This window comes from Hesperophylax consimilis, chromosome 16 (genome assembly GCF_061612785.1).
Source record: "Hesperophylax consimilis isolate HC1 chromosome 16, BYU_Hcon_1.0, whole genome shotgun sequence".
Taxonomy (NCBI): Eukaryota; Metazoa; Arthropoda; class Insecta; order Trichoptera; family Limnephilidae; genus Hesperophylax; species Hesperophylax consimilis.
The window spans coordinates 4,139,491-4,155,261 of record NC_142851.1 but is presented as its reverse complement, the minus strand read 5'-3'; the positions used below and the strand labels follow the sequence as shown (position 1 = coordinate 4,155,261).

Sequence of the window (15,771 nt, the reverse complement as noted above, 5' to 3'; positions counted from 1 at the left end):
TAGTCTTTCAGAGTTTTTCACTGGTGGATATAGTTAGGCAATCAAATGACGTCACAATATTTGGGTTCCAATTTTCGATCGGAGTTATACCCCCTGGTCATCGTGACAAAAGTCAGTCGCGCGCACCTGGCTTGACAGGTAGCTTAACTCCATAAATAAACCACTGTCTGCTTAAATCTTTGGCCATAGACAACTGAGTATTTTCAAAACTTACTTTGGTACATACTTACATATTTGCCATGACTATAAATGGTACATCCCTGCTTTTATTGTATCATCAGTCACAAGGAGATTATGAATATATAATGATAAGATTGATAAGCTCCCTGCCAAGAATTACTTTGTATCCGCACATTACATTATTAAACACAATTTAGCTGTCACGCACACTACATGATATTATAATTACGTATATTACATTTCTTGAATTTGAATGTTAATTTGATTTTGATTTGAGTTGATTTGTTAATTTTGTTATTAAAATAGATTTATCAAAATGATTAGCATCAATATGCCATACATTTTTTGAATGGCTATCAGTTGTGTGAAAACCTTTTGTTTTCATTTTATTTTACGACATGATCAGTCGATTTTTCAGTTAATTGCTCTTCTAAGGGACTGCCTCTTGCTTTTCTTTATGCGAACTCCTCTTTAAAAAAATCATCAGGCAGTAAGTAAGAACTGTTCTTGACACAAATTAAAATTATGTGAAAATGATCTGTGATGTAATTTAATAAAATATATATCATAAATAAATCAGATACTTTTAGTTTTTGAATAAAATATTACCAGATAAGGGTAGAATCTACTGGAAGGGTTTGTTGAAACGTCGCTAGCAGAGATTTTCACCTGCGCCGGAGGAGGGCAGCTTATGTGGTTCGGCCAACAGAGGTCTCTAGAAACCGGTCTGAAATTAACAGATAATCGTGTGTTGCCGAAGTGCCATTACGTATCGTATGCTGAGCGCATAAAATGTTTGATCAAAACAAAATATAATTTCCGTGACATTTTACAAGTTCTATTGAGTTGTGTTCTAAGATATGTGATACTTTCCTTGGCAGTGTACTAAGATTGTATGCGTATCTTGTTGTGATTCCATGAAGTGTCAAAGTTTGATCAAAAGCGAGATGCCTGCTAAACCCCCGAAGGAAAAGCGAAGGTAAGGTTTTATTTTGACAGTTCACCCTCAGCGTGGTCCGTCGTGACCTTTTCTCGACCTGCAGTAAACATGCCGTTTGTTTACTTGACTTTTCGGGTTATCTCGACCGAGTTTGTCAGGTTGCGCGTCTGACTCGCTATAACATTACATTTGCCAGTCCTCGGCTTTCACTCTCGTGACTTTCTCGGTATTTTGGGCCCTCAATGCAAACCTATAATATATTAATTTACGTCCTATCAATGTTGTCTCGACTCTCCACATGTCAGAATAATGGTACTTATTGGAAGTGGCCAACCTTCCCGTGTTTTCTAATGAATGACCTTATTTCAACTTCAATGTAATCCAACAAAGATAGATACGTAGTATTTGGTGTGAGTGAAATACCTACGTCACTCGACCAGCAATTCTGGAAATGTATTTTGGAGGGAAATACAAACTTGTTAATTTGAAGAAAATACTTGTTTTGATTTTAATTTTGCTGTTTCTAATCTATTTTAGCGTAACACTTCTGATAAATAACACGCTATTCTTATCAATAGTAAAATAATGTGTAGATTCCCACTATATCTACTGAGCTAAGTCATAAAATTGAATAAAATTTTAATTGCATCATTATCCTTTAAGTTAATGTTCCCCATCCCAGCTCCTCGAGCATTACGTAGTCTCGAAATCACACGGACACTTACCATAAATAATACTATAATATCTGTGATTTTCCATTTACTGGAATATCAACTTATGTCATTCCCAAAAAGTTTTTTAAAACTTGTAAGGCATTAAAAAAACTTGCCTTCGAATCCTATAAAATTTACATTGAAATGTCAGAAATCATAGCGAGGAATAAGAAAATCTTCATATTATGCTAAGCAGCCAATCAGTATGAATTTTAAATAATTTTTATTTATGTTTTTTATGTTATCGACGTTCATTTAAATCATTGACAGGAGTCCTCAACAAAATCTAAATAAGTATGATTTATATAATAATGTAGGACTTTCAAAGATTTATCTTTTATTTTAAGTAACAGTTAACGTTGAAGCGATACATTGTCAAAGCGAAATGATTAACAAGAAATAGATGTTGCAACTTACTACAGTGTGGAATATGTCCATTCGAGCGATTGGTGGTATATATACATATACCAAATTATTTAATTAATATCATTCCTCAAAATATTCAAATGGAAACAAATGAACTGCTTACTGCGGTTTAAAGCCAATGAACCCACGTTGATTTTGCTGTTTTTCCCATATTTATAGGTTCTATAAATTTGGCACATTATTACAAGCCATCGCTCAAATTTCCTTTACAAATGCCATAATATGCTAGAAAACACTTGAGTGGATATTCACATTTCCTCTGTAAATCTTCCCAGGGGTATCAACGTTGATAAATTGGTTCTGCATCTGAGAAGCATTAGAAGCCCATATTATTAATTATCCTGGAAAAAATCTCAGCCAGGATGTAAAGTATTGATATAGATATAGGACACTGTCCAGAAGCTTTAATATAAGTCTTTAGGTTTGTTTAGTATTTCTAGTGACGGCTGAATCTAATATAATTATTTTTGAATGTATATACCTAATAAAACTGTATCTTAGAAGACGCATCAAAGGTCATTGTATTATCTTGAATTCTTTTGATACATATTATTAAATAATTTTATGTCTATTTAGACTGTTGATAGCACATGTTGTTTTCATGAAGACTTGTTTTCACATAGAGCTGAAATTAAAAACAATATAGGTAGAACTCCTTAGTAAATACTTGGATAAATTAAATAAATTTAAGTTTTATAAATTTGCAATGAAGTTTAGTTTCTTAATAGAATTCAACCTTGTTAAGGAACCAGTCAATATTTTTCTTATAATGTGTTTTTGCTTGATTTCTTTTTTGTCACTAAATTAAATGCATGGTCATCATAGCTGTGCTGAATTATAATTATTTTTATTTATGCCACTGGTTCATTTTTTATGTCAAATATCATTTTAGCAATCTTTTTCCATGTTTTTTTTTTAATTCTATGAATGCCATCATTAGCAAAGGTTGCGTAGTGATTCTACACTAAAATAAAATTAGCAGCTTAATAAATTATGGAAAATATATGGCCAAATGGTGACAAGCATTTATGTATTATAATCTTCTCTTTGCTTGTAAATATTTGTGTTCTTGTTGGTCTGTTGGGTTTAAACATACATATTATTATTTTAATTGTTCTGTTTATCCAACACTTTGAATACATGTGCGTTTGTTATGCACACTATTGAGTTGCTTTGCTTAATAATTATAATAAATGGATGATTATAACAGCGTCATTTTTGTCAATTTATTACCCAAGGGTGCTGTACAAATATATAATACATTTCTTCAATTATTCTTATCACTAAATATAGACTAGACAAACTATTATCAACCGATGGCTAAAATACTCCATCCACCGATTTGTCGATCACCAACACAAAAACCATTTGTACAATGCATTTGACCAATGAATGTGATTTCTGCATTAGATTGTACATATATGATTATTAATTATATTTTGTATAGGTAGATAATATGCTAGCACAGTGATGTCTCTTCTTCATTTAGACTTCCCTGTGATCATACTGGTGATAGCTCTACTCTGACATCTCCATCTTTCTCTTAAACAATGCTTGTAACAGAAAGATAGGTTACAACGTCTTTCACATGCATAGTTTAGCAGAAAGAAATACGTGTAGGTTGCGATTGATCTATCAACAGCAAGCTTTTAGTAGCTTTTTACTTATTTGTAATGTTCTTCACTGTTTGTCATCAAGGCATGGATGACCATCATCATTATAAACACATCTTAAAAAAATATATGTGAAGAATATTATTTTTTAAGGAAATAACAATATTCATTACCAAGTTATTGATTTTATACTTTTATCTTTCTCCTTTGCCAAAATTTTCATAGATGTCACTGGAGTCTAATGAGCATAGATTTAACAAAAATATTTTTTTTTTATGCAAAATTTTACAAATAATAATGAAGCTTCGGTCAGCTGGGAGTTACTAATAATAATTATGCTAAAAATATATTAGCCAAATTTTCCTAAATTGACACGTTTTTTTGTTAAATACTTTATACCAGTTTTAAAATTCCTGTAAATTTTGGTAGGCAAATTTTGATAGGCAAATTTTGAATAATCTATTAAATAGTTGTTTTATTATAATATTATGTAAAAATATTTTATGTCTATCATAAAATCTCCAAACCTGCCAACTTGTTCATAAAATTTTTGTTTATTATTATTTTTCAAAATCTCTATAGATATGTTGACCTTAGTCAATATAAGGAAGATTCATCACATGCTTCCAAGGAAAAAAACCTTATTTGTTTAAAGAGAGCCTCCATAGCAAGATGGTGCACGCATTTGACTTTGAGGTTACGGTTTCAATTCTGGATGCAGCGAAAAAAATATTATTGTATATTTTTCAAACTAATTATTTGTAAACATTTTTCAAAATATGTAAATGAATGTTTATTTTTACTATCGACCGGTCGGTGGCCGAGTTGACATCGCGTTTGGGTCCCACCCAGGCATAGTGTGTTCAATTCCTCGGCTGGCCAAGTACTCCATCACAACACAAGCAACATTTTCAGCTTACTGTGGTGGTAGCAGGAGATTTTCAAATATTGTCAGGTTATTCGTAACCCGGGAATGTTTGTCTTTCTTTTATTAAAAAAAATTATATTTATATTTAAAAAAAAAGGTTTTGGAAGCCGTTATGTCGTAAGAAACTTAAATAAATCTAAAAGAGAAGGGTTCTGCTTTATTTAATTAATATTATCTAATGCAGTGCTTTTCAAACTAGGGCCCGCAGAATTGGTAATAAATTTAATTTAAAAACCTCTCAGAATAGTATTTTCGTCCTATTATAAAATAACTTTATTAATTCATTTAAACTTTGGAGCAACCTTTGCGAATTAGTTGTTTTTCTCAATCTTTGTGACAGATGAATTTGTATTTTTGAGGTATTATGCCGTTTTGCGCTACCTCCTTCTGTAGTCAACGTTTCGGACAACATTATCTGCCTTGAAGATGGATACTGTAATGAAGTCCGAAACGTTGGCTAAAGAAGGAGGTAGCTCAACAAGGTATAATACCTCAAAAATAAATCATATATTGTTATGAATGTGTATATATTTTTTCTGCAATTATACATTTGACTTTTTGTTCGTTTTATGTGCAAATAAAATAAATGTTTTATTCTTTATTATAATAGGGCATATGCCTATGGGTGGTAGTCGAAAAGCATGTACAAAAATGAATGAAGAAAAAACCCATGTTTGGAGGAATCTGGCATATCTGGTTACAGATTTATGCCATTTATATTAAATATACATATATAATGTACTATAGAACTGTAAATAACAATATTTCGATTCTGGGTGTCAGTCATTCACTAGGGCTATACTGAACGTATCATCCACTCTGGAATCGTGTAGTTACTTACAATAAAATTAATCTATTGTGCCGAACAATAACTGTAGCTGATTAAATGCACAATATCCAGTTTATTTTCCAAGACCATTCCTTCGCAGCATTTAGACATTTGCTTGTTTTATCCAGGAAATGTATCGTCATAAAATGCTTACTTTTTTAATACTTTCCGACATCCGATGGAGCTGAAACTCGGCAGACAGGCTCGATGTCGATGACAATGCATTCTATCAATTGGTAGCAATCACGTACACCCACTCGGATATATACGCGTTTCTCCGAAATCGGATGACATTACTGTTAATATGCGTAATAAATGTCGGTCTGTCCTATTGGAATTTGGCGAGGTTATTTGCGCGGTTGACTGCAATTTCTCAGAAGGAAGGTTGATTTTTAAGCATAATCTTTAGCCAAGCATTAAAAATAAACTTTAATGTAATTTTATTTTTTTTTGAATTATTATTTGTAACGGGAAGTTTCTTCAATTTGGGAGGCAGGTTTGGGCACCGCCGCCCCGGGAATGTTTTATTGGATAACCAACACCTCTACCATAGGTCACCCCAATTGGTTCGCTTCTTTTGGTGATTTATCAGGGGTTCCCGGGTTCATCGTGTGAGGTGTGTTCAGGAGGCGCCGGCCAGCTGCGTGGCGTGCCAGATCAGGAGAGGCTGGTTTGGAGAGACCCGTCGACCTCTCCAACCGGTCTTTCTTGATCCATCGCCTTGCGCCGCAGTGAGAGGGATATATACATTCATCCGTCACTCCTGGACACACCGATCCTTACATTCCTACCCGCTCCTCATACCTTTGTCCTTACTAGAAATTCCTCTCCTTGCTTTCCTTAAAAAAAAAAAAAACCTTCACAAAGCATCCCCAAAGATGACATAGACCCTGAGGGAAATTATTTTCCACAGGGCCATTTGTGCGGGGTTAATGTAAAACAAGCTCAGTAATGTAACAATCTTTACACGAATTCAATATTTTGATAACCTCCTCAGTAATATATATAGGTACTAATTTATAACTTAAACTTGTGCACATTGTAATAATAACAAACACCTGTCCAAAGTGAATTAATAAATGGAACAGCGTGCATTTCCTCACCTGCGGTTGAAATGCATTATTATTTATGCTAAAATAGTATTCATTATTATTTACTACGCTACAATATGTTATTACGTGTCATTCGTATTTCTAATTAACATGCGTTGTTTGTGAATATTTCGGTTGTCTTTTGTGCACATATTTTTTTAAAGATAATTTCTTAATTATAATTCCATTCACGATCGTTTATTCATTTTCAACTAACCAAATCATATTTGACTGTAGCCATTGTTTACAATACAATTAACTGGATTTTCACATGAATCATTATGATTATTTTGTTTATTAAAAGGTATTCTTATTATTCATGTAATAAAATTATTCTGAGTATTTAAACCAGAGAACTTGCGTTTTAGGTAAGGTACCTCTGGGTTTTCCGTTCTTCTGGCAAAATTCTATTAACAAATATGCAAATAATCTTCGCCTGGTTTTTTTGTTAAATTTGGAACATTAAATTGTTCAGGACATGAAAAGAAGTCACGGAACGCCACTGCTCACTAAACCTAGGAACTTGATTATTCTTTTTGAGCCTTCTATCCATAAAGAATAATAGAAGAGTACGTATGAGACGATGTCTGAATGTGAATGTGGAAAGGACTGTGTGCTAAGACCGAGTTGTTTGGCGGTCCGTCCCCTCTACCTACCCCTGCGGGGAAACGGTGTGATGGTTGGTTAGTCACTTTACGCAGAACTTTAGAAATGTCCTCAGTAAAAAATACTTAGTAAAAATCATAGACATATGAATATTAGTAGACCTGCCCTAAGTGATTAAAAGCGTATTATTCCCCACTCCCCATACCGGTTCCATTGGAGCCGGCTGGGCTCGCGTATGGCTTCCCGTGAATCTTGAGCAAATCTTGAGAATGTGACGTCATCATTCTTGTTCGAACTAGCGTCGAGCTATGGTCCAGTCATTTTATGAAATAACACGGCAAAATGTGGCTTGTGCTATGAAAACTTGTAAAAATAGATGTAAAAAAGAGAATAAACCCAATTGTCGTATTACATTCCATCATTTTAAGCTTATTCACATCGTATAATATGAATCAGTTGTAGAAACATATACTATCACATCGAGATACATCTGGTCGAATGTAGCGATTCTCAAGTGTGCGCATCGTTGTTACTGGGAAGTAAATTATGAACACTTATAAAAGTGTCTTAACTAAATACGTAAACAAAATATTCGACTCTGAAAATAGAAGAATTTTTTTTTTGCCGAATTTGGACTTCGCAAATTTGTTCATAACGTGGCGAGTAATTTGCGCTCCCATGTAAAAATGTCTATTCATTCAAAAGCAGATTTTACTTTTAAGAACTAAATGGTGATATTATAATGCGAGATGCCTATATACTGTCAGATTGATTTATTGACGAATCACAGTCAGCTTTACCCCCTTCGTTCTTCAACAGTTGATTTTACCCCTCACCTTTAATTTCTAGTCTATATATTCATATGTCTGTGGTAAAAATCAACATGGCTCTTTGCCAATCGCTCTTAGAATACGGTATTATTGGATGGGGGCAGTGCAAATGACAATATCCTAAAATTACTCATTAAAACCCAAAAAGTCGTAATTAAAATTATCCTGAAAGTCCCTGTAAGAACTAGCACTGACGAAATCTTCTACAAATTTAACATCATGTCACTTAAACAACTCTATTCTAAAACAATACTCCTTTACATTCATGAATACAAAACACAAGAAATAACAACTAACACATATATACGAGTAGAAACACTAGATCTCAGGGTCAAAAACATATCCAATATGCAACTAAAAATACAACATTTGGGCAAAAAACCTTCCTTTACTATAGTACTAAGCTTTAAAATAAAATCCCACTCTCATTCAAAACTCACAACAATATTTTAGGGAGATCAGAAATAGATAATATACTGACACCAAATATACCTAGACTGAAACTGAAACCTTTTGAACAAAAAAAACACCAAAACAATATATTTATAATTATTTCAGAAAAACACTATTCAATATATTTATAATTACTTTATATTATTCATACTACTAAATTTTAATAACATGTAAATGAAATCCTCAGCACGGGAGATCCTAGTGAAGATATCATTACATCTATTTGTTACAAAAAATAATAATAAACATATTATTATTATTATTTTCGAAATCAGATTAAACGAATTCGTGTAGGCAGTCGTTTGAAGTCAGAATCTCGGATATAAACTGTAGATTTTTTATAAAAATCAAATCCACGACGCCCGCCACAAATACCGTTCTTTATATACATACATAGATATATATGACTTTGAACATGGCCTCCCTTAAAAAATGTATCCAGCTTTGCGATTCCTGGCGATAACCCATCCAAAGCCGGCTGTTCTTTGACGTCGTCAACCCATCTCTTCTGGGTAAGACTTGTATTTCTTTTAACCTCCCAAATCAAGGACGCTATCCGATCTTATTGAAATTCAAACGGTCTTCTGCTAGCTATTCTTGCTACGTGACCAGCATAGTCTCCACTTCCAATTCCACTAGAGTTGCTGGAATTGTGAGAGTATTGCCGGCAATCTATATCTTATTATTATGTACACATCATCATGGCCCTTGTAATATAAAATTATGCACACTTTGATAGAAAGTGCATACCTCCTGGGATGCTACAAGTTTTTTGTCAAACAACTACTGCCGTGGCGGCACCCCGATCTACTATGCATAACAAACGCACTTGCTCAAAACAGCGTAACATGGGCTACGGTGCTGCTAAAAAACATAACGTTCTCTCGATTTATTCAAGACACATGCAAATAATCAATAATGTCTCATTATTCACTTATATTTTACTTTTATATACATCTATTTAAATTTCATTTTTGTTTTCGGTAATGAATAAATGAAAATTAACCCACTTACTGACAATGCATTCTAACAACTTTTGGTGGCAATCACATAAACACCTCATACATATACGCATTTCTTTGAAATCGTATGACATTACAGCAGTTAATATGCCAAATAAATGTCTGTCCTACCCGATTGGAATTTTGTGAAGTTGGTAGGAAGTTTCAATCCTCGGTCAAATGATTTTATTCCTTTTTTAATTGTTAAAAGATATCTTAAAATAGATGTATTATAGTAAAAACAACTTTGGTATTTACTAGTTAATTTTTTATATATTAGGCTCAAGAACTTGACACTCGTGTTAACTTTCATGTTGAAGTAGGGCATTATTCTATTATTGGCGGTCCCTCTAGTCGTCAGTTCATCCTGTCTCTCTCCAGTCCAATTCCACGCATTCCACTTGGTCATCCTGTTCATGATTTTTGGTGACCTTTCATTTGCCATTCTTTCAACGTATTGTCTAGTCCATCGCAGAATTTGGGCCCTACGGCATATTACGTTTAATATTACCTACAAATATAAATACATTACTTAAATATGTAGTTTTTGTTAAATTATGTACGTTACATTCACACTACAACAATGCCTACGCAGCTGCTCGATTCTATGAGTAATCATATCTCTGTATTTTACCTCAATATAGGATACATAAATTTCCCTTTCCTCGCGTTTTTCCCCCGCTGTCCAATGTCCATACACGTAAGTTGGTATTAGCCAAATCATGACATTGAGCGAGGTCAATTTAAATATTAATTTGTCGGAATCTGCGCGGTGCCACTTGCGGCAACTGTTGTTTGCTTCAACTACCATTACCACTCACTAGATTTTTGCAGTCAATCTAGAAAATTTTCTAAGATTTTGTTGTAAGCATGAAACCTATCCATGTTCTATTCAAGTTCTTGATAGAGTGTTTTTTGTTAATGTTTTTTTGATTTGTATGTGATATGAGAGGTTTTGTTTAGTGTTATTTTTATACCATTTCCTATGAAGGTTTAAAGTACCTACCTACCATTGAATTAGGCCTTATCGAGCTCGCTCTAATCAATAACAACTTTCTAATTATAGCTTTATCTCTGTCAACTCGTAAGTATTTAGTAATGAACCAGACTTCATTTTTGTTATATGTAATATGCCCAATTAAAACATTCATTATCAACGCTCTCTCTAAATACAGTTGGCTCTTAGAATATTGCCTTGTTTAATTTAGTATAGAATTGTTTGTAATAGCTTTAGCCGTGTTTGGTGACCATATCTGAATAGCCAGGTATTTCCCCACCTTACTCTTCCCATCTCCTTTCCCTCCCACATCCTTCAGCCTCACAGCGTACCCTAATTGGGGATGCCATAGTCTCACTGGCTCCAGACGGTTGGGAGCAGTTTGGGCTCTTGTGTGGTATTCACATAAAACAAAATTAAATAAAACGTAGGACTCCTTAATATATGTTCTTAATTTAATGTAATAACTGTTATTATCAAGTTCTGCAATTATATATTTAAGATTTTATTGTTGTGACAGCTGTTCAAAATACTTTCAGAGAAAAATGAAGCAAAATCAAATTTCATGATGTTACTTTTTTACGTTATGAGAGAATTATTACAAGTCGTTTTTCAGTATTTTTTACGTTTCATCAAGATATCTAGAAGAATCCATGCACGAATTACGCAAATGTTTTGATCCATTCCTTGAAATGTGTTATCGTAGAGCTGCTACCGAGTGCTCTGAGCATGAACAAGAGGAATCTCTCTTAATTTATTTGCGTTCACAAGCCTTTTCTGACACTAGTCTTTGTCGTTCGGATTCCCACTTCCTTACAAGCCGCCCGTAAACACTATAAATTCCATTGAAATACAACATCGAAGTCAGATTCTCTTTATAGAATAGCAACATCACATTATAATAAATTTCCATTGGCGAATTGAGAGATGGCCAGCCAGTTCGTTTGATTCGCCGAATTCGCCACAACATAGCACTATACTTTGATTGAAGTTAATAATGATTGAATAAACACTGATTGTGACGTACATTCCTACCAGGAGCGTAGAATGTTCGGCGGGTGAGTGACCGAGCAAGCCCTTCTTTACAAGTGCTATCGTAACTAAGATAATCTCTTGATAATATTGACGGCGTTACCTAGTAGTTAAACTAAAAACTGGAATCCTATTACATTTTCATTGGGCTCGAGATGCATCGATGAATGGGTTATTACCTATTTTATCATGGACTCTGTGTATAGAAAACAGGATGCCAAAAAGTATTTCTATGGAAGCGCTTTTTACGAAAGAAATGTTCTATAGTCAATCGGTTAAAGATTTTAATAGATTTACTAAGTTGACCACAATGTCATGTTTATTGTGATTATTCAATATGTTTACACTAACATGATTTAAAACTGTCTGTGCTTATCAACCTCTGTCTGCCCAAGATACAATATTTACCTAAGTAGTTCGTAGTTGTAATTTGTAGTATCGATTTTATTTAAAAAAATCACAGATTACTAGATTTATAATAATGCAAATTACTCAAGCGATTAACCAAACTGACATTTACCACTGACTTTTCGAAATTTCATAATTAATCCTGGAGTGCTTTGCATTATTTGTAGTGTATCTTATATGGGACACTCAATATTACCCAATTGGGGATGCCATAGTCTCACTGACTCCAGGCGGTTGGGAGCAGTTGGGACACCCTCACCCCTCTCAATCCCCCACCCACTCAATCCCACACCCCCTCAATCCCACACCCCCCAATCCCCACAAAAATATTTCCTGTATCTGAAGGGGCCTAGTGTTTTTTTTCTATGTTTTCTTTTCTTACATTGTTTATAAAAAAAACTGTTAATTCAGTTTCTTCTACTGACATAAATTGTATCAGTTTTTTGTAGAAGAAAGGGGAATTGTCGAAAGACGACGCGTATTGCTAAAAAAGAAGGTGAAAATTGTATTTTATTGTTCTGGCGGCAGAAATAGTGAGGATTGGTTGGTATTGCTTGTAGAAAAATTAAACGGAAAGGCCAGAGATAAGAAAACGAATTGCATTTTTCTGCTTTGTCCTCATTAACACTACAAAACTAACACAGACGCGAATGAATAAAGTTGAAGAAATCAATTCAATAGGTAATTTAAACAAATTTGGTAAACAGATCACGTATTGTCACTGTCGCGAGACGATTTTACATAGTTTTCCAAAACTTAGAATATGTCTCTTTTGCACTGAAGACAAACCAATAGAAGTGTGTCGTGGACGTATCCGTGTGCCCGAAGATTTTTTTCCTTATTTATTGTGAATTTTCTCAAATATGTTCTATCGAAATTATTTGCTTGAAATGGCTTTATTCGTGAATGGTGACCAGATATTCCCAATCATCTTGTTCCCTACTCCCTTCAGCATCACAAATTGATCTCTCAACTCCACACAGGAGGCCCGAGGAAAATAATTTCCTCAATGGCCTATATCATCTTTGGGGTTGCTGTGTGGAGTGTCTTTTGAAGAGGGGGAGGAGTGAACATAGGTCTTAAAAAGACCAATGTCGTAGAAGAGAGGAAAACTTTCCGGCAAATGGTTTCACACCCGAGCTGTTTAAACGAGACGTAGAAAGGACCCGTTCTAATGTGACAAATGTCAACCATGTACAAATGCACTAGTGCCGATGAACAATTGGGAACAGTTGGAACTCTTGTGCGGTATTCACGTTTTTAAAGATTGACACAATTTCACTACCCTATACCCTATGCGGCCTCGGAGTCTAAATGTCCTCTGTAAATTGGCGATATCCAATCAAATCATTTACTTTGTATCGCCCTGGTGTAATACCGACATTTAGAATTGAAACGCTGCTTAATATGGCTTTGGCCGTGTTTGGCGACCAGATCTAAATAGCCAGGTACTTCCACACCTTCTGCACCATCTCCTTCCCCTCCCCATTCACTACCTTCAGTCTCACAACATACCCCTATTGGGGATGCCATAGTCTCACTGGCTCTAGACGGTTGGGACTCTTGTGCGGTTTCACTTTTTTGTTTTAAATATGACCAAATGGGATAGAGTCGAAATTGCTTAACGGTAGAGCAAAGCCTCGGAAAGCTTGAGGTCCTGGGTTCATATCCTGGATGCGACCGAATCTTTTTCTGATATTTCTGTTTAAAATTTTTCGTTTGAGAGTCGTTAATATTATCTACAATAAATATTACAATTTGAAGTTTGACTCATTAAGTTATTAAAAAAAAAATTTCTCCCATGAAATCAGCGGCGTCTTTTGACTTTGAAGTGTGATAGAGTGCTATTTTATGTATGATGATTTTCATGAAATTTCAGTTTGGCCGTGCGCCGCCCGGATTTCCTGAAAATCTTCCTGAAAAAAAATAAATCTTTTCAGCTACAACGACATCAATAATGCAATTTTTTGTAATTTTGGCACTCTAGTATACCCAAAACTCACAAGCCGCCACTGCTTTGGATAATGTTAAGTGTCTCTTTTTGCTGAGATTTTGTCTATTAAATGCTTGTGTTAAGTAGACCGTCGATTATTTGAAACGTCAATTATTCGACAAAATATATTTTTTAATGCGGGTAGAAAATAATAGTTCAATATGCGGGTCTTATTTGAACCGTTTGACTGACGATCTATCTTAGAACCTGATAGATCAACACAAAGATAATGGTCATCTAAAATTCAGAGCAACGTTTGAAACGTTCTCAACGAAAATGTCGACTTTTCGAAGGCTGTACCAGGATTTCCCGACTGGGAATGGTGCACAATTTAGTGTAGCTAGAAAACAACAATGATAATATTTGGTTTTGTAAATGGTACATAATTAAAAGTTTTCATAATTAAGGGATGATGTATCTTACGGGGAATATTGCGGGAATTTTCATCTAAATCGCGAAATACTCAGACTAAGCAGTGATGTTGTCTCATATAATATATTTACAACTATACAGGGTGTATCGGGACGTACCCGACAAACTTTAACCAGCTATTCCTTAGCACATTTGGAGTAAAAAATGTTATGGGCACTTTGCTGTCCGGTAACATTTTTTTAAATAAAAAATTTACTATTCATATTTTCACCACATGTCACCAATGTTTTATCCTTTCTCAACGTTTGAAAACCCGTCTGGCAATATTTTGTTCGAGTTTCGTTGAATAATGTACGTACGTACCTACGTTGGCGCGCTTTTACAATCACAACGAAATGGCACGGCACCATTCGTCTCATTTTTAACTATTATTATTTAGTGTGTACGAAAGAGCGAGGACACTTTTTGACACACTTGCTAATAACAGCTGTTGAACACGAGAAACAATGCAAATGACAGTGACGGAGTGTGGATTTTTATTTATTTTTTGTTTTTAATGGATAAAAATATAAATAATGGACAGCAAAGTGCCCATAACATTTTTACTCCGAATGTGCTAAGGAATAGCTGGTTAAAGTTTGTCGGGTACGTGCCGATACACCCTGTATATTTGCGCACTAGTGTCGTGTGAATCAATGCGACTAGTTCTTCGGAGCTCCTTCAATAATGAGATATTTTCACATTACCGCTAATAATGTGGAATATTTAAAGTTTATTTTTCTGATTCTGATTATTGTACTAAAAATGTGTAATTTTAATATTTTCATTCATAATTATTGTTTTGAAAAGCCGCACATTCTGAAACGTTTCCAACTGGCTACAACGTCATCATGACATAGAAACCGCCGGAAGGCAGTCACCAGTCACCAGTCACCATCGTTGCCCGGCGTGACGTCAACGCCGCAGAATTCACGAATAAAAACGAATGGTTTTGACTGCAAATCGAAAAAGGCACATTTTAAATTGTCATAGAAAACAACGTTATTCGTCAACGTAAAAATGCGATTAGAATACCTTCATTATGGTCATTTTTATCGAAAAAAAAACAGTGAATATACTCTATTGAAACACAGGCCGGATAATCACTGTATTAATGATCTGAAGCTTGCAATCCATCCGTTATGATAAGATAATCTATCAAATGAATCGCTCGTTTTGGCAGAGCAATTATTGTAAGTTTGCCTCTGTAAAATTTGTCGGTAATCAATTACGTTAGTTGCTCTCCATTCAGGCGACGTGGTTTATATTGTAAGCACGATCAATTATTTATCAGTCTGTTCCGGCCATGCTTATAGTAAA

General features: G+C 34.5%; 1 protein-coding gene across 1 annotated transcript in view; it reads left to right on the top strand.

Moving 5' to 3' along the window:
- The first annotated feature begins 983 nt into the window (after nucleotides 1–983).
- The window catches only part of LOC149416575 (uncharacterized), a 374,680-nt gene continuing 359,892 nt past the window's right edge, over nucleotides 984–15,771 (top strand). Inside the window, exon 1 of the mRNA XM_089640819.1 lies at nucleotides 984–1,159. Coding sequence (XP_089496945.1) covers nucleotides 1,098–1,159 — 62 coding nt within the window. The 5' untranslated portion in view covers nucleotides 984–1,097. The remainder of the gene's footprint in view (nucleotides 1,160–15,771) is intronic.